General features: G+C 41.7%; 1 protein-coding gene across 1 annotated transcript in view; it reads right to left on the bottom strand.

The window, feature by feature from the left end:
• The window catches only part of cd2ap (CD2-associated protein), a 189,629-nt gene extending 165,994 nt beyond the window's left edge, over positions 1-23,635 (bottom strand). The window contains exon 1 of the mRNA XM_061894082.1: positions 23,394-23,635. Within this exon, the coding sequence (XP_061750066.1) occupies positions 23,394-23,397 (4 nt within the window). The 5' untranslated portion in view covers positions 23,398-23,635. The remainder of the gene's footprint in view (positions 1-23,393) is intronic.
• Positions 23,636-23,843: the final 208 nt, after the last annotated feature.

The raw sequence follows: 23,843 nt of genomic DNA, 5'->3' as shown, positions 1-23,843 counted from the left end.
TACTTTGAGTTCCTCCCGGATGGCAGAGCTTCTCACCCTATCTCTAAGGGAGAGACCCGCCACACGGCGGAGGAAACTCATTTGGGCCGCTTGTACCCGTGATCTTATCCTTTCGGTCATGACCCAAAGCTCATGACCATAGGTGAGGATGGGAACGTAGATCGACCGGTAAATTGAGAGCTTTGCCTTCCGGCTCAGCTCCTTCTTCACCACAACGGATCGATACAACGTCCGCATTACTGAAGACGCCGCACCGATCCGCCTGTCGATCTCACGATCCACTCTTCCCTCACTCGTGAACAAGACTCCTAGGTACTTGAACTCCTCCACTTGGGGCAGGGTCTCCTCCCCAACCCGGAGATGGCACTCCACCCTTTTCCGGGCGAGAACCATGGACTCGGACTTGGAGGTGCTGATTCTCATTCCGGTCGCTTCACACTCGGCTGCGAACCGATCCAGTGAGAGCTGAAGATCCCGGTCAGATGAAGCCATCAGGACCACATCATCTGCAAAAAGCAGAGACCTAATCCTGCGGTCACCAAACCGGAACGCCTTGACTGCGCCTAGAAATTCTGTCCATAAAAGTTATGAACAGAATCGGTGACAGTTTATCCAGTTTGATGCACTTTATTTTTTTTTTTGGAATGCATGTTTTGTTTGAAGGCCTAATATAAATGAAAAACTTTGTGCTTTTTTTGAAAAGCAAAGACTACTGGAATATTTAAAAAATGTCAATATTCAATAAAAAAATTACTTTATTTGAAAAACATGTCTAAATATTTTTTGTAGGCTATTTATGCAATATTAAAATGTTTGGGAAAAACTGCATTCATTATTCGGTCTTCGGCCAAGCGTTTAAATTTTATTCGGCTTCGGCCACAAATTTTCATTTCGGTGCATCCCTAAATACGATAAGCCTTCATTATCACCACCTGATTTTATCATTTGATTTTTCATTATGGGAGTGAAGTGAATTATATTTATATAGCGCTTTTCTCAAGTGACTCAAAGCGCTTTACATAGTGAAACCCAATATCTAAGTTACATTTAAACCAGTGTGGGTGGCACTGGGAGCAGGTGGGTAAAGTGTCTTGCCCAAGGATACAACGGCAGTGACTAGGATGGCACAAGCGGGAATCAAACCTGCAACCCTCAAGTTGCTGGCACGGCCACTCTACCAACCGAGCTATGCCGCCCCAATGACCTATGTGACGTAATAATTGCCATTACTGTCGATATCATGGTGCATCCCTGCTCATGACTTCATTCCAGTGGTGCATGCAAAAAGGGATGCTCAATGACATGATGTGAGGCAAGTCAGGTTTGTAACCTGTTTGGCAACATAGTTCTTGAAAACACATGCACACACGCCCAAGCACTCAAATACACCTCAAGAGATGCAGAAGGAAGGTTTCACAACTCTTGCGTTAAGTTACCATGAAGAGAACCAGATTTATGACAAACTAACCCAGCTGTGGGCCGAGGTTAATTCCTGTGGTGGTTTTGTCATGTCCTGATCAGGCATGAACATGTGGAGCAATTTAATTGTTGTTTGTTGCAAGGCTTTGACCATTCCAGCTTGCAATCACTGAATAAATGTTGCATGTACCCTGTGCCATCATCTCATTGACTGATAGATTCAATTGATTTATTAGCAAGAAAAATCATTTGTATTTGTTTGTCGAGTTTTTTTTTTACCCCTTTGACAAACCTCCAAAAAGAAGCCCTGGGAAATATGTTTTACCCATGGCTGAGTCAAAAGCATAATAAATCACGAGATTTTTCCTTTTCAACACACTCCATTAGGTGTGGGAAATAATCCATGTTTTAATGCATCGTAATTCGGACATGGGGTGATCCTAAAATGGATTAGTAAACGTCAATAATTAGGGGTGTATTTGTATTGAACCGTTTCGGTACGGGAGTTTGTAAGCCAAAGTCTTCACAAGCTGCTCTGCTTTCTGCCTCTGTCTCAGCAGCAAGCATTGTACCACCCACACAACCATCTGATTGGTTACATACAAAGCAGGGTTTCACACACATTCATTTTATTTGTGCCGGCCCGCCAAGAAAGAATTACGGCCGCCACAAATAAAAATAAAAACTTTTTTTTTTTTTTTTGGCTCTTGACTCGCTCGACCGCTCATAAAAGCAATGGGACTCTGTCTGTGAATGGAGCTTGTAGTTACATATTATATAAATATGTAAATAATTTATAATTATTAGGGATGCACCGATTAATCGGTAACCGAATATATTCGCCCGAATATGGCCAAAAAAAGCCACATTCGGCCTTGGGTGGAATGAGTTCAAAGCAAGGCCGAATAGTGGCGTGTGACGCAATTTTTTGACGCGGTGACACAATCAACCAACGTGCAGTGTTAAATTTAAATTGTTTTGTACATAGTTAGTTTCCTTCTTTTTATTCTGAAGCTGAAGTACTGTTATTGACAGATCTGTTCTGGCCTGGGATATGTTGTGTACCTGTATAAGTGTATGAGGTTACAAGCACACACTTATTGAGATTTAGTGGGGCCTCTGTTTACATTATTAGCCTGTTGTGTAGGCTACCTGTATAAGTGTAAGAGGTTACAAGCACACACTTTATTGAGATTTAGTGGGGCCTCTGTTTACATTATTAGCCTGTTGTGTAGGCTACCTGTATAAGTGTAGGAGGTTACAAGCACACACTTAATTGAGATTTACTTGAGCCTTCTGTTTACATTATTAGCCTGTTGTGTAGGCTACCTGTATAAGTGTATGAGGTTACAAGCAAACACTTAATTGAGATTTACTTGAGCCTTCTGTTTACATTATTAGCATATCTACTGTGGCTAAGCAGACTTTTGCCAAAAGGACAATAATTCATTTGTTGTGGGTTTATCCACTTTAATGCACTTTATTTTTTTTTTGGAATGCATGTTTTATTTGAAGGCCTAATATAAATGAAAAACTGTGCTTTTTTTTAAAAGCAAAGGCTACTGGAATATTAAAAAATGTCAATATGCAATAAAAATGTACTTTATTTGAAAAACATGTCTAAAAATGTATTCTAGGCTATTTATGCAATATAAAAAAGTTGTGAAAAACTGCATTTATTATTCGGTATTTGGTATTCGGCCTTCGACCAAGCGCTCAAATTTTATTCGGTTTCGGCTTCGGCCACAAATTTTCATTTCGGTGCATCCCTAATAAACATGTACATAAAATGTTGTAATTATATTCCAACTCCGCGTTCTTCTTGGTCATCGCCGCCGCCACCCCTCCCCCCCTTCCATTTTCTGATAATTGCTCCCACAGTTGATTTTTAACACCAAGCTGCTTGCCTATTGTAGATTCACTTTTCCCAGTCTGGTGCAAGTCTACAATTATTTTCCTGGTGTCCTTTGACAGCTCTTTGGTCTTGGTCATAGTGGAGTTTGGAGTCTGACTGTTTGAGGCTGTGGACAGGTGTTTTTTTTATACGGATAACAAGCTCAAACAGGTTCCATTAATACAGGTAACAAGTGGAGGACAGAAGAGCTTCTTAAAGAAGAAGTTACAGGTCTGCGAGAGCCAGAGATCTCCCTTGTTTGAATTACAAATAAATTCTTTAAAATTTCTACAATGTGAATTCCTGGATTTTTTTTCCACATTCTTTCTCTCACAGTTGAAGTGTACCTATGATGAAAATTACAGACCTCTGTCATCATTTTAAGTGGGAGAACTTGCACAATCCGTGGCTGACTAAATACTTATTTTGCCCCACTGTATATATTTTGCCAGTCAGCAAAAACTGCATTTCGCAGTAGACAAAAAATCACTGATGTACAGAATATTATAAGACAAAAGTTATTTTGATAGTAAAATAAATATCGATCTAGCCACTGTGGTACGGACTACTTGGTATCATTACTGTTGATATTTGTTTCAATTTGTCCACCTTTGTTTACATTCAAGAGGTCTAGCTTGCGGTTAGCACATCCTGCTATAATGTGTAGTGTAGCATATTTAGCTATTTCTTGTCCTCCGGGGATGATACTTGCAAAAAAGGTAGTGGACTAACCTTAGGCCATTAATGCATTATCACTAGGGCTGCGAATCTTTGGGTGTCCCACGATTCGATTCAATATCGATTCCTGGGGTCGCGATTCGATTACATATCGATTTTTTCGATTCAACGCGATTCTCGATTCAAAAACGATAATTTTCCGATTCAAAAGGATTCTGTATTCATTCAATACCTAGGATTTCAGCAGGATCTACCCCAGTCTGCTGACATGCTAGCAGAGTAGTAGATTTTTAAAAAGAAGGTTTTATAATTGTAAAAGATAATGTTTTATCAACTGATTACAATAATGTAGGGGTGTAACGGTAGGTGTATTTGTATTGAACCGTTTCGGTACGGGGGTTTCGGTTCGGTTTGCAGGTGAACAGAACGACACGGACATATAAGTAGCGCACCGCACGTTCTGTAAACAATGCACACCGAGGCACCATGAATTGATTTACGTGGATCCCGACTTAAACAAGTTGAAAAACTTATTGGGGTGTTACCATTTAGTGGTCAATTGTACGGAATATGTACTGAACTGTGCAATCTACTAATAAAAGTGTCAATCAATCAAAAAAACAACAACACACGGCATGCTAGCAACGACTGGGCTATGATAGACTGAGCACACCTCCTCTTTTTACGGGATATGTCCAGGTGGAGTTTCTTAAATGCCTCAAATGTCCGGCATTTTAAGTTATGGTTGTGTGTATTTTCAATGTACGTTCAGGGTTAAGAAGGGGCAGAGACAGAGAGAGCGAGAGAGTTATGATCAACGCGCATTCGTCGCCAGGCTTTGCTTTTATCCTTTGATTATTCAGATTTAATTTTTTATTATCTATAGCACAAAAGTGTGCCCGGAGGACATTTGCGGCACACAGCTAATGTTTTAAAGGCCCACGGCACATTCTAAAAATGCTATTAAAATAAACAAAAACAAAGTGAAATAAAAAATCTTAAAGGCGAAATGTAATTTAGAAAAACTTGCAACGTTTACTAATAAAACAAACCTGTTTTTTTTTTTTTTCAAACTGTCATTGTTTAAAACATAATATTGGATCAAAATCAATGTTATTATGAATTATTGACCTATCCAAGTTTCCGATTACTTCACATCAAATATTCCACTAAGAAAATTATTTTTGGTGGAAGATTTAGCAAATTTGTTAAATAAGTAATATAAAAAATGTATATGGCCTGTACCGAAAATGAAACGAAACGTGACCTTTAAACCGAGGTACGTACCGAACCGAAATTTTTGTGTACCGTTACACCCCTACAAAAATGTAAATTTGTTTTCAACTATTAAACGAACCAAAAATATGACTTAATTTAGCTTGGTGAAAACATTGGACACAGTGTGTTGTCAAGCTTATGAGATGCGATGCAAGTGTAAGCCACTGTGAGTCCTGGTTCAATTCCCACCTAGTACCAACCTCGTCACGTCCGTTGTGTCCTGAGCAAGACACTTCACCCTTGCTCCTGATGGGTCCAGGTTGGCGCCTTGCATGGCAGCTCCCTCCATCAGTGTGTGAATGTGTGTGTGAATGGGTGAATGTGGAAGTAGTGTCAAAGCGCTTTGAGTACCTTGAAGGTAGAAAAGCGCTATACAAGTACAACCCATTTATTTATTTATTTTTATTTATTTTATTTTATTTTGATAAATGTCTAATGATAATGTCAATTAGGGATTTTTAATGACTGTTATGCTGAAATTATAACTAATATTGATAATATTCATTTTTGTTTCACTACTTTTGGTTTGTTCTGTGTAGTGTTTGTGTCTTCTCTCAATTGCTCACAGTTCTGAGTGTTGCTGGGTCAGGTGCGGTTTTGGAATTGGATTGCATTGTTATGGTATTGCTGTGTATTAGTTTGTTGGATTGATTAAAAAAAAATTAAAAAATTACAAATTTAAATAGATTTAAAAAAAAATGAGAATCCATTCTGAATCGCACAACATGAGAATCGCGATTCGTATTCGAATCGATTTTTTCCCACAGTTCATCAATATATTGCCCAACCCTACTAAACTGCATACTCAAAGGGGTCATATTGTGATTTTTGTTCTACACTTAAAACACTTCCATGTGGTCCACGTTACATGCAATGGTGGTTCTTTGTTGAAAAATGTGCATAGAATTTTTTTTTCAGCCCTACTTCCAAGTCATTTATTGCTCCCTTTCAAGACTGTTGATTTTGAGCGGTTTTACACGCAGATGAAGCTCACCTCACCACACCCTCTCATTCTGAGTGAGCATTCACCACTGACTTGTCACATTTTGTTGCTTTCTTGCCTTCATTGTGACTATGGATAATTGTTTGAGAGACTTTCACATCCTGGATGAAGTAGCCAGATCAACAGGCTCACCCTGGTTTTATTGACGGCACCAAGGAAGTAGAACCAGACCTTGCGGGCTGACGTACAGGTCTGAAACTGGCTAAGGTTGAAGTTCTACCCAGTCGGTGACTTTCTAATGCTAGACCCTGGGTGTGTAGATGTATATGGACAAGTATATCACCTAAATAACTGCGCTCCACAGCTGCTTTGAGTTGTAAACAACAGAGACTCAAGCCTATAAACTAAACAATGAGCTACATTGCAAACATAATATATAACTTACTCGTCCATTGCCAACACAGTAGGCCAGGGGTCGGGAACCTTTTTGGCTGAGAGAGCCAAGAACCCAAGTATTTTAAAAATGTATTTCCGTAAGAGCCATATAATGTTTTTTTTCAACACTGAACACAACTAAACGTGTGCATTTTTAAGTAAGACCAACATTTCTAGAGTATAATAGGTCTCTTATTCTTTGTAGTAACATTGGTATTCTGAAGCTAACTGTGGAGGGCGGCGTGGCCTGCGGGCCTGCAGCGAAGCGGGGTGTTGCCAGGACCGGCCTCGAAATCAGCGACAGATGCGTAAATGGCCCACCTGGGCCTTGTTATCTAATCACCTGTCGCACTGTTTAGAAGCAGCAGCCAGCAGGGGAGAGAGACGGGGGATGGGGCTGGAGCCAGAGTGCGAGCGAGAACGGAAGAGAAAAAGAAAATTGCTGGAAAGCAACTGAGAGACTTATTGAAAAAATAAAAATATTGTAACCTAAAACCGGCTCTCAAGTTGGTCTGAAGAACCCCCAGGAGGGCAAGCCCTAAACTAACCAATAATAAATAAATCACTTCTTACCCTTATTGCAACTTCTTGAACAAAGTGCGGTAGAAAAAAGGATGGATGGAGTCATGTTTTATATTTTGAACGTTATTTTTAACACTTTGATTACAAGTGGAATTATTCATTACTTATTGTGTTAAGCAGTGTCAGCTCAGATTTATCCGAGAGCCAGAGGCAGTCATCAAAAGAGCCGCATCTGGCTCTCGAGCCATAGGTTCCCTACCCCTGCAGTAGGCACTGATCCAAGTAAAAAGTTATGTTTAGGAAAATACTTATTTATTATGCAGCAGGACAGTGATGTGATTGTCTTACAGTGGAAGGCTAAGCTAGCTACACAACAATTTGAGCTAAATATCATTCACACATGTCTGTTATTTCTTACTATTTCATTGTCTCCTCCCTTACCATAAACAAGTAGGCACCAAGCCCGACATTTAGTGGCCTAGGGGTTAGAGTGGCCGCCCTGAGATCGGTAGGTTGTGAGTTCAAACCCCGGCCGAGTCATACCAAAGACTATAAAAAAATGTGAACCATTGCCTCCCTGCTTGGCACTCAGCATCAAGGGTTGGAATTGGGGGTTAAATCCCCATAAATGATTCCCGGGCGCGGCACCCCTCACCTCCAAGGGGGAGATCAAGGGTATGGGTCATATGCAGACAACAAATTTCACTACACCTATCATGTTGTACTGCATTTTAATCTTTTGTTTTGTGATTGTGTGATCTTTTTTGCCTGGACCCCAGGAAGAATAGTCTCCACTGCAGTGTAGACTAATGGGGATTCTTAAAGGGGAACATTATCACAATTTCAAAAGGGTTAAAAACAATAAAAATCAGTTCCCAGTGGCATGTTGTATTTTTTGAAGTTTTTTTCAAAATTTTACCGGTCTCCGAATATCCCTAAAAAAAGCTTTAAAGTGCTTGATTTTCGCTATTTGCGATGCCACTATCCATTTCCCTGTGACGTCACACAGTGCTGCCAATGTAAACAAACAATGGCAGATACCACAGCAAGATATAGCGACATTAGCTCGGATTCAGACTCTGATTTCAGCGACTTAAGCGATTCAACAGATTACGCATGTATTGAAACAGATGGTTGGAGTATGAAAGTATTGAAGAAGAAACTGAAGATATTGAGCGAATAGCTATTGACGCTATTCATTGCCATAGCATGGCCGAATAGCTGCGTTAGCATCGCCGGTAAAATGTGCGGACCAAACGATCAGGACTTTCGCATCTTTTGACACTGGAGCAACTTAAATCTGTCGATTGGTAAGTGTTTGTTTCGCATTAAATGTGGGTGGAAAGAAACGTAATATAGTTGCAAATGCATCTGCAGGTTATCCATACATCTCTGTGCCATGTCTGCTTTAGCACCGCTGGTAAATAGCATGTTAGCATCGATTAGCGTAGCACGTTAGCATCGATTAGCTGGCAGTCAACATCAACAAAACTCACCTTTGTTATTTCTGTCACTATCATTACAAATGCATCTGCAGGTTATCCATACATCTCTGTGCCATGTCTGCTTTAGCACCGCCGGTAAATAGCATGTTAATGTCGATTAGCGTAGCATGTTAGCATCGATTAGCTGACAGTCACGCCGCGACCAAATATGTCTGATTAGCACATAAGTCAACATCAACAAAACTCTCCTTTGTGATTTCGTTGACTTTATCATTGCAAATGCATCTGCAGGTTATCCATACATCTCTGTGCCATGTCTGCTTTAGCACCGCCGGTAAATAACATGTTAGCGTCGATTAGCATAGCATGTTAGCATCGATTAGCTGACAGTCAGGCCGCGACCAAATATGTCTGATTAGCACATAAGTCAACAACATCAACAAAATTCACCTTTTTGATTTCGTTAACTTTATCGTTGCAAATGCATCTGCAGGTTATCCATACATCTCTGTGCCATGTCTGTCTTAGCATCGCCGGTCAAATGTGGAGACACTCTGTTACATTCAATTAGGGTCTGGCGGCAGACACTTTCGCATCTTCGGGCCAGTGGTGCAACTTGAATCCCTCCCTGTCAGTGTTGTTACAACACACCGACGAGGCATGATGTCTCCAAGGTTCCAAAAAATAGTCAAAAAAACGGAAAATAACAGAGCTGAGACCCAATTTTTACAATGGGTTGAAAATGAAAATGGCGGCTGTATTACCTCGGCGACGTCACATTCTGACGTCATCGCCTCCAGAGCGATAAACAGAAAGGCGTTTAATTTGCCAAAATTCACCCATTTAGAGTTCGGAAATCGGTTAAAAAAATGTATGGTCTTTTTTCTGCACCATCAAGGTATATATTGACGCTTACATAGGTCTGCTGATAATGTTCCCCTTTAATAAACTTAACCAAACCTATTGTGTGTGTGACAATCATTGATACTTTAACTAACTTTAACTTGTTCAAAGTTAAAGGCACATTGCCGCGAATCATAACAGTTACAAGTAAGACGCTTTTTACTAGGGATGCACCGATTAATCGGTAACCGAATATATTCGGCCGAATATGGCAAAAAAAGCCACATTCGGCCTTCGGTGGAATGAGTTAAAAACAAGGCCAAATAGTGGCGTGTGACGCAATTTTTTGACGCGGTGACGCAATCAACCAACGTGCAGTGACGAGGTGACGTTGTAACCAGGCGCCTTCGGAAAAATGTCGGCAGTGTGGAGATATTTTTAAGTGTTGGAAAGTGACAAAAGTATTGCAGTTTGCAACGAATGTTCAGCCAAACTGTCTCGAGGAGGTGCCTCGTGGCCGACGTCTTCGGGAGGACGAATAAGTTTGCGACTGACAGTGCCAAAGCAAACGGGATTTCAAAGAAGGTAATGGAGTTTATGGCTTTGGATGATCAACCTTTTAGTGTTGTGGAGGACATTGGCTTTCGGAGACTCATGGAGCACATTGAGCCCCGTTACACGATACCGAGCAGAAAGTATTTCTCTGATGTGTGCTGTTTACATTGTGTGTGTGCTGTTTACATTATTAGCCTGGTGTGTAGGCTACCTGTATAAGTGTATGAGGTTACAAGCACACACTTAATTGAGATTTACTTGAGTCTTCTGTTTACATTATTAGCCTGTTGTGTAGGCTACCTGTATAAGTGAATGACGATACAAGCACACACTTAATTGAGATTTACTTGAGTCTTCTGTTTACATTATTACAGTGAATCCAAATCTGGTCCTTACGGCTGCAGTTGGACACCGCCGTCATACACCAGTTGGGATGTAACCGTAAACAGTATAAATGATAAACCGCAATAAAATTCCTGACGGTTAATAATACCATCTAGTTTTTTAAATATCGAAAACTGTCATTTATTAATGAATTTAAGGCAACACTGCTGACTTCCTGAAAACAAAGTCAGGCGCATGCGCAGTAGCGTTGTCCGGCTTGATAATCACGGCGAACTAACGACACGGACTTTGCTCTGGAGATTTCCCCTCGGAGTAAACAGAGCCAAGCGCTTGCTTTAATGACAGTTTCCCTCGCTTCCCGCCGTGGGTTTAAGAACGCACTGCTGTGTTTAGATGGAGACAGGTGTGGACCATATTGTTCCCACAATAAAAGTATACAACCAAGGCGAAAACTATTTGACGTTGCTTTTATTTTCTCAATACAGAATTAATCAGCTGCTGTGACTGAGAGTTAATGATGTGAGGAAACATGCAGATGTGTCGTGAACGTTGTCGCAACTTGTTTACAAAGTCTTCAGTTTGTTACTTTCGTCCTTTATTTAACTGCAAACTGTACCAGTGTTCAAATAACATCAATACTAGCTAAAATGTTTTGTCATCTCATCGAATTGAACGCAGACTGTGATGATTATGTATTTGATGTGAGAGGTGCCACTCTGGTTTATTTCCTGTTGGCCAAACTGTTGTACTGCAACACCCGTAAGAGTTGGAGAAGATTGTTTATTAGACTTCATTTTCATTTAGCAAATATGCTTTGAGTTTTATTTTGATGTCGAAAAGTAAACACCAGGTTTTATTACATTACTTGGGCTTTTTTCATGTCACAAATGTATTACTTCAAAAACCATTAATATGACATAGCACATTGTTAATGTGTTATTGTGTATAGTTCATTCCTAGGGGTGTAACGGTACACAAAAATTTCGGTTCGGTATGTACCTCGGTTTAGAGGTCATGGTTCGGTTCATTTTCGGTACAGTAAGAAAACAACAAAATATTCATTTTTTGGGTTATTTATTTTCCAAATTTGTAAACAATGGCTTTATCCTTTTAACATTGGGAACACTATAATAATTCTGCTAATCCACATTAAACTGCCTCAAGTTGTTGCTTTGATTAAATAAAATTACACAACTTTTCTTCTACATATAAAAAGTGCAAAATTAAACAGCTTCAAGTCAACTCATCATGCTTAATTTATTACAGCATTTGTTGACTTTTATTATGTAAATGTTTTATTTTTGTCGACATGTGATAGCAGGGACCCTGCCATTCAAAACTAGGCTGCTACATTACTAATGATTAATGCAACTATAGCTGAAAAAAATAGCACAACAGCAATAGGAGAGACTATTCATCACTGAAACAAGTGAAATAACAGACAGAGAGGGCTTTGCTGCCCCTAACACACGCACACACACACTTAGCAAAATGAGCTAACGTTACGCTAAAAGCTAATTAGCCTTCACTTCAAGCCAGAACTGCGAGCGAGCTGAGCTGCAGTTTAAGTTTCTAGAACGCCAACGGGATCATAGTGATGTTAGCAGCTGTGACTGGGAGGTGTTTTTTTATAATTTGGGGAGAGTACGCCGTCCGCTGCTAAACGCCTATCTGCTCGACGCTGAAGCATTGACTCCATGCGCTCTGAATACGCACCGCTGATTGGCTTTGTATGTAACCAATCAGATGGTTGTGTGGATGGGACAATGCTGGGTGCTCAGACAGAGGCAGAAAGCAGTGCAACTTGTTAAGACTTTAGCTTACAAATTCGTTCGATACACCTCCGAACAGTAGCGAAACGGTTCAATACAAATACACGTACCATTACACCCCTAATTCCTATACGACATATTTCTGCTCAAACTCTTAATGGATCTGTCCGGATACAGCATCTACATGTACTGTACATATAAATGTACATAACTTTAATAACTTATAATATCTATCAAAATGCAAAAATAGAGATAAAGGCATCATGTAAGGACAAAAAGCTTACAAGTTGATATTATTAAAGAATACAAAACTAATACTTTTCTTTCGATATATGGATAATGTTTATATGGTCTTTTTTTAGACATGATGGTATAAAGTTCACACCCCAAAACTGCTTTACCTAACAATCAGTAATTATGATATGATGTCATGATTTGATAACAATAATCTTAATTATCACTTTGGCCATAATTGGCGGCCCTAGATCTCGTACATCAGGGGTGTCCAAACTTTTTCCACTGAGGGCCGCAGACTGAAAAATCAAAGTATGCGGGGGCCATTTTGATATGTTTCTTTTTTAAAAGCAATACAATAGTTGTTGTTTTTTTACCTTAAAGGGGAACATTATCAGCAGACCTATGTAAGCGTCAATATATACCTTGATCGTGCAGAAAAAAGACCATCTATTTTTTTAACCGATTTCCGAACTCTAAATGGGTGAATTTTGGCGAATTAAACGCCTTTCTGTTTATCGCGCTGGAAGCGATGACGTCAGAATGTGACGTCGCCGAGGTAACACACCCACCATTTTAATTTTCAACACATTACAAACACCGGGTCTCAGCTCTGTTATTTTCCGTTTTTTTGACTATTTTTTGGAACCTTGGAGACATCATGCCTCGTCGGTGTGTTGTCGGAGGGTGTAACAACACTAACAGGGAGGGATTCAAGTTGCACCCCTGGCCCGAAGATGCCAAAGTGTCTGCCGCCAGACCCCCATTGAATGTACCAGAGTGTCTCCACATTTGACCGGCGATGCTAAGACAGACATGGCACAGAGATGTATGGATAACCTGCAGATGCATTTGCAACGATAGTCAACGAAATCACAAAGGTGAGTTTTGTTGATGTTGACTGCCAGCTAATCGATGCTAACATGCTACGCTAATCGATACTAACATGCTATTTACTGGCGGTGCTAAAGCAGACATGGCACAGAGATGTATGGATAACCTGCAGATGCATTTGCAACGATAGTCAACGAAATCACAAAGGTGAGTTTTGTTGATGTTGACTGCCAGCTAATCGATGCTAACATGCTACGCTAATCGATGCTAACATGCTATTTACCGGCGGTGCTAAAGCAGACATGGCACAGAGATGTATGGATAACCTGCAGATGCATTTGCAACTATATTACGTTTCCTTCCACCCACATTTAATGCGAGACAAACACTTACCAATCGACAGATTTAAGTTGCTCCAGCGTCAAAAGATGCGAAAGTCCTGATCGTTTGGTCCGCACATTTTACCGGCGATGCTAACGCAGCTATTTGGTCATGCTATGGCTATGAATAGCGTCAATAGCTATTCGCTCAATAGCTTCAGTTTCTTCTTCAATATTTTCATACTCCAACAATCTGTTTCAATACATGCGTAATCTGTTGAATCGCTTAAGTCGCTGAAATCCGAGTTTGAATCCGAACTAATGTCGCTATATCTTGCTGTGGTATTCCCATTGTTTGTGTTTACATTGGCAGCACTGTGTGACGTCACAGGGAAATGGACAGTGTCTTCGCAGAGAGCGAAAATAAGGCACTTTACAGCTTTATTTAGGGATATTCCGAGACCGGTAAAATTTTTAGAAAAAATTCAAAAAATCCAACAAGCCACTGGGAACTGATTTTTATTGTTTTTAACCCTTTTGAAATTGTGATAATGTTCCCCTTTCATGGCTTTCCTCAAGTTTGGTCCCCCCGGTCTCTGGAAGGGTCTCAATCATAAAAATGTTACAAATAAGTCATAAATTATTATTTTCTTCATTTAACACTTGAATGTCGAGATCAACTTCAGGTCTGTCTGTCGTTATAAACATTTTTTAAATTTAGTTTTTTATGTTTATGGCCTTTATGTCAAAACCTTTATTCATATGGCAAACACACAAACTATGCAACATTTACCCCCAAAACATTTCAAAGTGGAATATTTGACGTGAAGTACTTGGAACCCTAAATAGGTCAATAATTCATAACAATAAAAAAACAATAAGTGTTGAAAATAAGCCAAATGTATATTTATATTTTTTTTACGTTTAACGCTTAAGTCTGTAGATCTCTTGATTATAAGATTTTATCGTTTTGTTCATACTTTTTTCTTTGTTTGATGCCGTTTTGTGAAAGAAAACTTTGTTTCGCACAAAATATGCAATTTTATCCTCCCAAAATATTTGAAAGTGAAATAGTTCCAGTGAAGTAATTGGAGCCTTCAGCAGGTCAGCAACAGTCTGCATGGCAGCTTTGTGTTATTAGTGTCAACACTGCAACTTTTTCTTGTTACATGTCAATGTTTACTATTTTATTACACTCTTCTATGTTTTGAAGTGAAGTGAATTATATTTATATAGCGCTTTTCTCAAGTGACTCAAAGCGCTTTACATAGTGACACCCAATATCTAAGTTACATTTAAACCAGTGTGGGTGGCACTGGGAGCAGGTGGGTAAAGTGTCTTGCCCAAGGACACAACGGCAGTGACTAGGATGGCACAAGCGGGAATCGAACCTGCAACCCTCAAGTTGCTGACACAGCCACTCTACCAACCGAGCTATACCGCCCCTGTTTTAAATTTTTATTGTAGTATTTTTTTAGAATGGGCCGGGGGCCATTAACTAATTAGCTGGGGGCCACAAATGGCCCTCGGGCTGCACTTTGAACACGCCTGTCATATATGAACACTATTTTTATCTATATGGACAAAAAGTGCAGTTACAACTTATGGCCATCAGGTGCCATCTTTCAACATTCGTACATTCGTTGTTATTTTGGAATCTATTATGTCCATGAAGTGACATCTTGCACAATTTTCACATTCATTTTAGTGATTTCTGTTGTTATTTTTTCTGCCATATTACTTTGTTTATAATGCTTTTGCTGCACATTAAATTTCTACTGAAACGGTGTTTGTATTTACATTAATGTTTCTCCTACAAAGGAAGTCATTTTGAATGTTATATGTTGGGGTTTTATTTTTAATGAAACTTGGTTGAAAGATTTTAGTGTAACTCTTTTTAGAAAATGTTGAGCACATTAAAAATACGGCGATAATAATGATGATGATAATCTTACTCACAATAACCGTGTTGAAAAATGTTCATACGTGACGTCACTATTCAACATACACTTCAGTAAGTAAATGTAGGCATAAAATAACATTAAAAGCCTACTGAAATGAGATGTTCTTATTTAAACGGGGATAGCAGGTCCATTCTATGTGTCATACTTGATCATTTTGCCATATTGCCATATTTTTGCTGAAAGGATTTAGTAGAGAACATCGACAATAAAGTTTGCAACTTCTGGTCGCTAATAAAAAAGCCTTGCCTGTACCGGAAGTAGCAGACGATGTGCGCGTGACGTCACGGGTTGTGGAGCTCCTCACATCTGAACGTTGTTTACAATCATGGCCACCAGCAGCGAGAGCGATTCGGACCGAGAAAGCGACAATTTCCCCATTAATTTGAGGGAGGATGAAAGATTTGTGGATGAGGAAAGTGAGAGTGAAGGACTATGAAAAAAAAAAAGGACGAGGGCAGTGGGATGTTATTAGACGCATTTACTAGGATAATGGCTTCACGGTGGCAGAGGGGTTAGTGCGTCTGCCTCACAATACGAAGGTCCTGCAGTCCTGGGTTCAAATCCAGGCTCGGGATCTTTCTGTGTGGAGTTTGCATGTTCTCCCCGTGAATGCGTGGGTTCCCTCCGGGTACTCCGGCTTCCTCCCACTTCCAAAGACATGCACCTGGGGATAGGTTGATTGGCAACACTAAATTGGCCCTAGTGTGTGAATGTGAGTGTGAATGTTGTCTGTCTATCTGTGTTGGCCCTGCGATGGGGTGGCGACTTGTCCAGGGTGTACCCCGCCTTTCGCCCGATTGTAGCTAAGATAGGCGCCAGCGCCCCCCGCGACCCCAAAAGGGAATAAGCGGTAGAAATGGATGGAATTCTGGAAAATCCCTTATCTGCTTATTGTGTTACTAGTGTTGTAGTGAGATTATATGGTACCTGAAAGTCGGAGGGGTGTGGCCACGGGTGTGGTGACCGCCAGTATCTCCGGTGGTTGGAGATACTGGCGGTCACCTCTATTTTTACATTTTGATAGATATTCTAATTAATTTAAGTTATGTACATCCTCCCACCTCCAAAGACATGCACCTGGGGATAGGTTGATTGGCAACACTAAATTGGCCCTAGTGTGTGAATGTGAGTGTGAATGTTGTCTGTCTATCTGTGTTGGCCCTGTGATGAGGTGGCGACTTGTCCAGGGTGTAACCCGCCTTCCGCCCGATTGTAGCTGAGATAGGCGCCAGCGCCCCCTGCGACCCCAAAAGGGAATAAGCGGTAGAAAAATGGATGGATGGATGGATACATTTATATGTACAGTACATGTAGACGCTGTATCGGGACAGATCCATTAAGAGTTTGAGCAGAAATATGTCGTATAGGAGGACGCAAGCTCCGCTCATGTCTACGGTAAGAGCCGACTTATTACCACCATTTTCTCAGCGAAACCTGCCGGTTGACATGTGGTCAGGAACCATGTTCGCTTGACCGCTCTGTTCCATAGTAAAGCTTCACCTTCGGGAATGTAAACACTGAAACACCGGCTGTGTTTGTGTTGCTAAAGGCGGCCGCAATACACCACTTCCCACCTACATCTTTCTTCTTTGACGTCTCCATTATTAATAGAACAAATTGTAAAAGATTCAGCAACACAGATGTCCAGAATACTGGGTAATTATAAGATTAAAGCAGACTACTTATAGCTGGGATCGGTGCTGGATCAAAATGTCTGCTACAATCCGTAACGTCACGTGCACGCGTCATCATACCGCGACGTTTTAAATTTAAAATTGCAATTTAGTAAATTAAATTGCAATTTAGTTTACTAACGCAGTCTGATAGTTTATATATCAATGATGAAATATTAACATTGCAACACATGCCAATACGGCCTTTTTAGTTTACTAAATTGCAATTTTAAATTTCCCGTGAAGTGTCCTGTTGAAAACGCCGCGGTATGATGACGCTTATGTTGACGCGTGCTTGTGACGTTATTGGTTGTAGCGGACATTTTAGCCCAGCACCACTCACGGCTAAAAGTCGTCCGAATTAATCGCATAATTCCACAGTATTCTGGACATCTGTGTTGCTGAATCTTTTGCAATTTGTTCAATTAATAATGGAGACGTCAAAGAAGAATGCTGTTGGTGGAAAGCGGTGTATTGCAGCTGCCTTTAGCAAAACAAACACAGCCGGTGTTTCTTTTGTTTGTTTTGTCTTTAATATGGAACAGAGCGGTCAAGCGAACATGTTTCTCTACCACAGGTTTCGGTGACAAAATTATGGTAATAAGTCGACTCTTACCGTAAACATGAGCGGAGCTTGCGTCGCTCTTCCTGCAGCTGTCAAAGGAGCAGCTGCGACTTTCTTGGCTTCTCCATGGCTTCCCTCAGAGACACTGGCGGTCACCACATCCCTCCGACTTTCAGGTATGACTATATAATCTCACTAAAACACTAGTAACACAATAAGCAGATAAGGGATTTTCCAGAATTATCTTAGTAAATGTGTCTAATAACACCTGAATCGCTCCCACTGCCCTCATCTTTTTTTTCTTCTAGTCCTTCACTCTCACTTTCCTCATCCACGAATCTTTCATCCTCGCTCAAATTAATGGGGAAATCGTCGCTTTCTCGGTCCGAATCGCTCTCGCTGCTGGTGGCCATGATTGTAAACAATGTTCAGATGTGAGGAGCTCCACAACCCGTGACGTCACGTGCACATCGTCTGCTACTTCCGGTACAGGCAAGGCTTTTTTATTAGCGACCAAAAGTGGCAAACTTTATCGTGGATGTTCTCTACTAAATCTTTTCAGCAAAAATATGGCAAAATGATCAAGTATGACACATAGAATGGACCTGCTATCCCCGTTTAAATAAGAACATCTCATTTCAGTAGGCCTGATAGTTTATACATCAATGATGAAATATTAACATTGCAACACATGCCAATACGGCCTTTTTAGTTTACTAAATTGCAATTTTAAATTTCGCGCGAAGTATCCTGTTGAAAATGTCGGTATGATGACGCGTGACGCCTCGGATTGTAGCGGACATTTTTTTCCAGCCCGATCCAAGCTATAAGTAGTCTATTTTAATCGCGTAATTACACAGTATTCTGGACATCTGTGTTGCTGAATCTTTTGCAATTTGTTCAATTAATAATGGAGACGTCAAAGAAGAAAGATGTAGGTGGGAAGCGGTGTATTGCAGCTGCCTTTAGGAACACAAACACAGCCGGTGTTTCCTTGTTTACATTCCCGACGGTGAAGCTTTACTATGGAACAGAGTGCCAAGCGTACATGGTCCCTGAGCACATGTCAACCGACAGGTTTCGGTGAGAAAATGGAGGTAATAAGTCGGCTCTTACCGTAGACATGAGCGCAGCTTGCGTCCTCCTGCAGCTGCGGACTCTCTTACCTCCTCCCACCGGAGACACTGGCGGTCGCCACACCCCTCCGACTTTCAGGTACCATATAATCTCACTAAAACACCAGTAACACAATAAGCAGATAAGGGATTTTCCAGAATTATCCTCGTAAATGTGTCTAATAACATCTGAATCGCTCCCATTGCCCATCCATCCATTTTCTACCGCTTATTCCCTTTCGGGGTCGCGGGGGGCGCTGGCGCCTATCTCAGCTACAATCGGGCGGAAAGCGGGGAACACCCTGGACAAGTCGCCACCTCATCGCAGGGCCAACACAGATAGACAGACAACATTCACACTCACATTCACACACTAGGGCCAATTTAGTGTTGCCAATCAACCTATCCCCAGGTGCATGTCTTTTGAGGTGGGAGGATGTACATAACTTAAATAAATTAGAATACCTATCAAAATGTAAAAATAGAGGTGACCGCCAGTATCTCCAACCACCGGAGATACTGGCGGTCACCACACCCGTGGCCACACCCCTCCGACTTTCAGGTACCATATAATCTCACTACAACACTAGTAACACAATAAGCAGATAAGGGATTTTCCAGAATTATCCTAGTAAATGTGTCTAATAGCATCTGAATCGCTCCCACTGCCCTCGTCTTTTTTTTTTTCCCTAGTCCTTCACTCTCACTTTCCTCATCCACGCATTCACGGGGAGAACATGCAAACTCCACACAGAAAGATCCCGAGCCTGGATTTGAACCCAGGACTGCAGGACCTTTGTATTGTGAGGCAGACGCACTAACCCCTCTGCCACCGTGAAGCCCGCTCCCATTGCCCTCGCCTTTATTTTTTCTCGTCCTTCACCCTCACTTTCCTCATCCACGAATCTTTCATCCTCGCTCAAATTAATGGGGAAATCGTCGCTTTCTCGGTCCGAATCGCTCTCGCTGCTGGTGGCCATGATTGTAAAGAATGTTCAGATGTGAGGAGCTCCACAGCCCGTGACGTCACGCGCACATCGTCTGCTACTTCCGGTACTGGCAAGGCTTTTTTATTAGCGACCAGAAGTTGCGAACTTTATCCTCGAATTTCTCTACTAAATCCTTTCAGCAAAAATATGGCAATATCGCGAAATGATCGAGTATGACACATAGAATGGACCTGCTATCCCCGTTTAAATAAGAAAATCGCATTTCAGTAGGCCTGATAGTTTATATATCAATGATGAAATCTTAACATTGCAACACATGCCAATACGGCCTTTTTAGTTTACTAAATTGCAATTTTAAATTTCGCGTGAAGTATCCTGTTGAAAAGGTCGGTATGATGACGCGTGCGCGTGACGCCTCGGATTGTAGCGGACATTTTTTTCCAGCCCGATCCAAGCTATAAGTAGTCTATTTTAATCGCGTAATTACACAGTATTCTGGACATCTGTGTTGCTGAATCTTTTGCAGTTTGTTCAATTAATAATGGAGACGTCAAAGAAGAAAGATGTAGGTGAGAAGCGGTGTATTGCAGCTGCCTTTAGCAACACAAACACAGCCGGTGTTTCCTTGTTTACATTCCCGACGGTGAAGCTTTACTATGGAACAGAGTGTCAAGCGTACATGGCTCCCGACCACATGTCAACCGGCAGGTTTCGGTGAGAAAATGGGGGTAATAAGTCGGCTCTTACCGTAGACATGAGCGCAGCTTGCGTCCTCCTGCAGCTGCGGACTCTCTTACCTCCTCCCACCGGAGACACTGGCGGTCGCCACACCCCTCCGACTTTCAGGTACCATATAATCTCACAAAAACACCAGTAACACAATAAGCAGATAAGGGATTTTCCAGAATTATCCTTGTAAATGTGTCTAATAACATCTGAATCGCTCCCATTGCCCATCCATCCATTTTCTACCGCTTATTCCCTTTCGGGGTCGCGGGGGGCGCTGGCGCCTATCTCAGCTACAATCGGGCAGAAGGCGGGGTACACCCTGGACAAGTCGCCACCTCATCGCAGGGCCAACACAGATAGACAGACAACATTCACACTCACATTCACACACTAGGGCCAATTTAGTGTTGCCAATCAACCTATCCCCAGGTGCATGTCTTTGGAGGTGGGAGGATGTACATAACTTAAATAAATTAGAATACCTATCAAAATGTAAAAATAGAGGTGACCGCCAGTATCTCCAACCACCGGAGATACTGGCGGTCACCACACCCGTGGCCACACCCCTCCGACTTTCAGGTACCATATAATCTCACTACAACACTAGTAACACAATAAGCAGATAAGGGATTTTCCAGAATTATCCTAGTAAATGTGTCTAATAGCATCTGAATCGCTCCCACTGCCCTCGTCTTTTTTTTTTTCCCTAGTCCTTCACTCTCACTTTCCTCATCCACGCATTCACGGGGAGAACATGCAAACTCCACACAGAAAGATCCCGAGCCTGGATTTGAACCCAGGACTGCAGGACCTTTGTATTGTGAGGCAGACGCACTAACCCCTCTGCCACCGTGAAGCCCGCTCCCATTGCCCTCGCCTTTATTTTTTCTCGTCCTTCACTCTCACTTTCCTCATCCACGAATCTTTCATCCTCGCTCAAATTAACGGGGAAATCGTCGCTTTCTCGGTCCGAATCGCTCTCGCTGCTGGTGGCCATGATTGTAAACAATGTTCAGATGCGAGGAGCGCCACAACCCGTGACATCACGCGCACAACGTCTGCTACTTCCGGTACAGGCAAGGCTTTTTTATTAGCGACCAAAAGTTGCGAACTTTATCCTCGATGTTCTCTACTAAATCCTTTCAGCAAAAATATGGCAATATCGCGAAATGATCAAGTATGACACATAGAAGGGACCTGCTATCCCCGTTTAAATAAGAACATCTCATTTCAGTAGGCCTTTAAAGCAGACGACTTATAGCTGGGATCGGTGCTGGATCAAAATGTCCGCTACAATCTGTGACGTCACGCGCACGCGTCATCATACCGCGACATTTTCAACAGGATACTTCACGTGAAATTTAAAATTGCAATTTAGTAAATTGACCCGGCCGTATTGACATGTGTTGCAATGTTAAGAGCTCATCATTGATATATAAACTATCAGACTGCGTGGTCGGTAGTAGTGGCTTTCAGTAGGCCTTTAATACCACCATTTTGACACCGAAACCTGCCGGTTGACATGAAGTAGGGAACCATGTTCGCTTGACCGCTCTGTTCCATATTAAAGCTTCACCTTCGGGAATGTAAACAAGGAAACACCGGCTGTGTTTGTGTTGCTAAAGGCGGCCGCAATACACCGCTTCCCACCTACATCTTTCTTCTTTGACGTCTCCATTATTAATTGAAAAAAATTGCAAAAGATTTAGCAACACAGATGTCCAGAATACTGTGTAATTATGCGATTAAAGCAGACGACTTATAGCTGGGATCGGTGCTGGATCAAAATGTCCGCTACAATCCGTGACGTCACGCGCACGCGTCATCATACCACGACTTTTTCAACAGGATACTTTGCGCAAAATTTTAAATTGAAATTTAGTAAACTAAACCGGCGTATTGAATTATAGTGAATCATATTTATATAGCGCTTTTCTCTAGTGACTCAAAGCGCTTACATAGTGACACCCAATATCTAAGTTACATTTAAACCAGTGTGGGTGGCACTGGGAGCAGGTGGGTAAAGTGCCTTGCCCGAGGACACAACGGCAGTGACTAGGGTGGCGGAAGCGGGAATCGAACCTGCAACCCTCAAGTTGCTGGCACGGCCGCTCTACCAACCGAGCTATGCCGCCCCATATTGGCATGTGTTGCAATGTTAAGATTTCATCTTTAATATATAAACTATCAGACTGCTTGGTGGGTAGTAGTGGGTATCAGTAGGCCTTTAATACCACCATTTTCTCACCGAAACCTGCCCATTAACATGTGGTCGGGAACCATGTTGGCTTGACTGCTCTGTTCCATAGTAGAGCCTTTAAACGGGACTTTAAAGAACATTTCCACACAGTTAAACGTGTCCCAAAAGGAGTTAAAAGAATCGTCGCTTTCTCGGTCCGAATCGCTCTTGCTGCTGGTGGCCATGATTGTAAACAATGTTTAGATGTGAGGAGCTCCACAGCCCGTGACGTCACGCGCACATCGTCTGCTACTTCCGGTACTGGCAAGGCTTTTTTTAATTAGCGACCAGAAGTTGCGAACTTTATCCTCGATGTTCTCTACTAAATACATTCAGCAAAATTATGGCAATATCGCGAAATGATCGAGTACGACACATAGAATGAACCTGCTATCCCCGTTTAAATAAGAAAGTGTCATGTCAGTAGGCCTTTAAGTTTAGCTTCAGTCAACTTGCTGCTAGCTTGATGCTAGGCTAGGCTAACCGACATGATTGCTTAAGTTTGAACTTCAGACAAACAGTATTGAAGCTTTGAATGTTTGACGAAGGCCGTGACTTGTGTACGCTGTGAGCGACACGAAGGCGGTGGGGAAGGAGAGAAAACAAGAGATAAACGCCACATCACGGAAAAGTCAACTCACCCATTTCTGCCTTCAGCCCGTCCCGCCCTTAATCGACGATCTTTGATCCGCCAGCAGCTACCAGCAGCTAAATATCCGGGAGAGAAGGTCAAGAGAGCCGCGCAGCCATTCGTCCTTCTTGTCTCCTGGCGGCGCTGGAAGAGTATTGTGCAGGAAGTTGGCCAGGAGTCTCCACCTTTCTTGGACGTGGACCTGCCTCCATCGGGCTGCCCCGCCACCTAACAACTACACAACAAACACCGGCAAACTTCGCGAGGTTTCGCGCTGGGCGCGACAAAGTCTCGCGAGAGGAGCGTCGGCCATGAGTCTCCACCCATAGGCGTCTTTTTTTTTACTTTTTTTTTTTTTTAAAGGTTTATTTATAAATTTCAACAATTACAAACAGTAAGACAAACAACAATATACAACATTATAAAACATTATGAAAACAGTACAAAACAGCACCAGGGG

Source organism: Nerophis ophidion, linkage group LG03 (assembly GCF_033978795.1).
Source record: "Nerophis ophidion isolate RoL-2023_Sa linkage group LG03, RoL_Noph_v1.0, whole genome shotgun sequence".
NCBI classification, from domain to species: domain Eukaryota; kingdom Metazoa; phylum Chordata; class Actinopteri; order Syngnathiformes; family Syngnathidae; genus Nerophis; species Nerophis ophidion.
The sequence above is the reverse complement of the archived record's forward strand: the minus strand, read 5'-3'. Positions and strand labels throughout refer to the sequence as shown.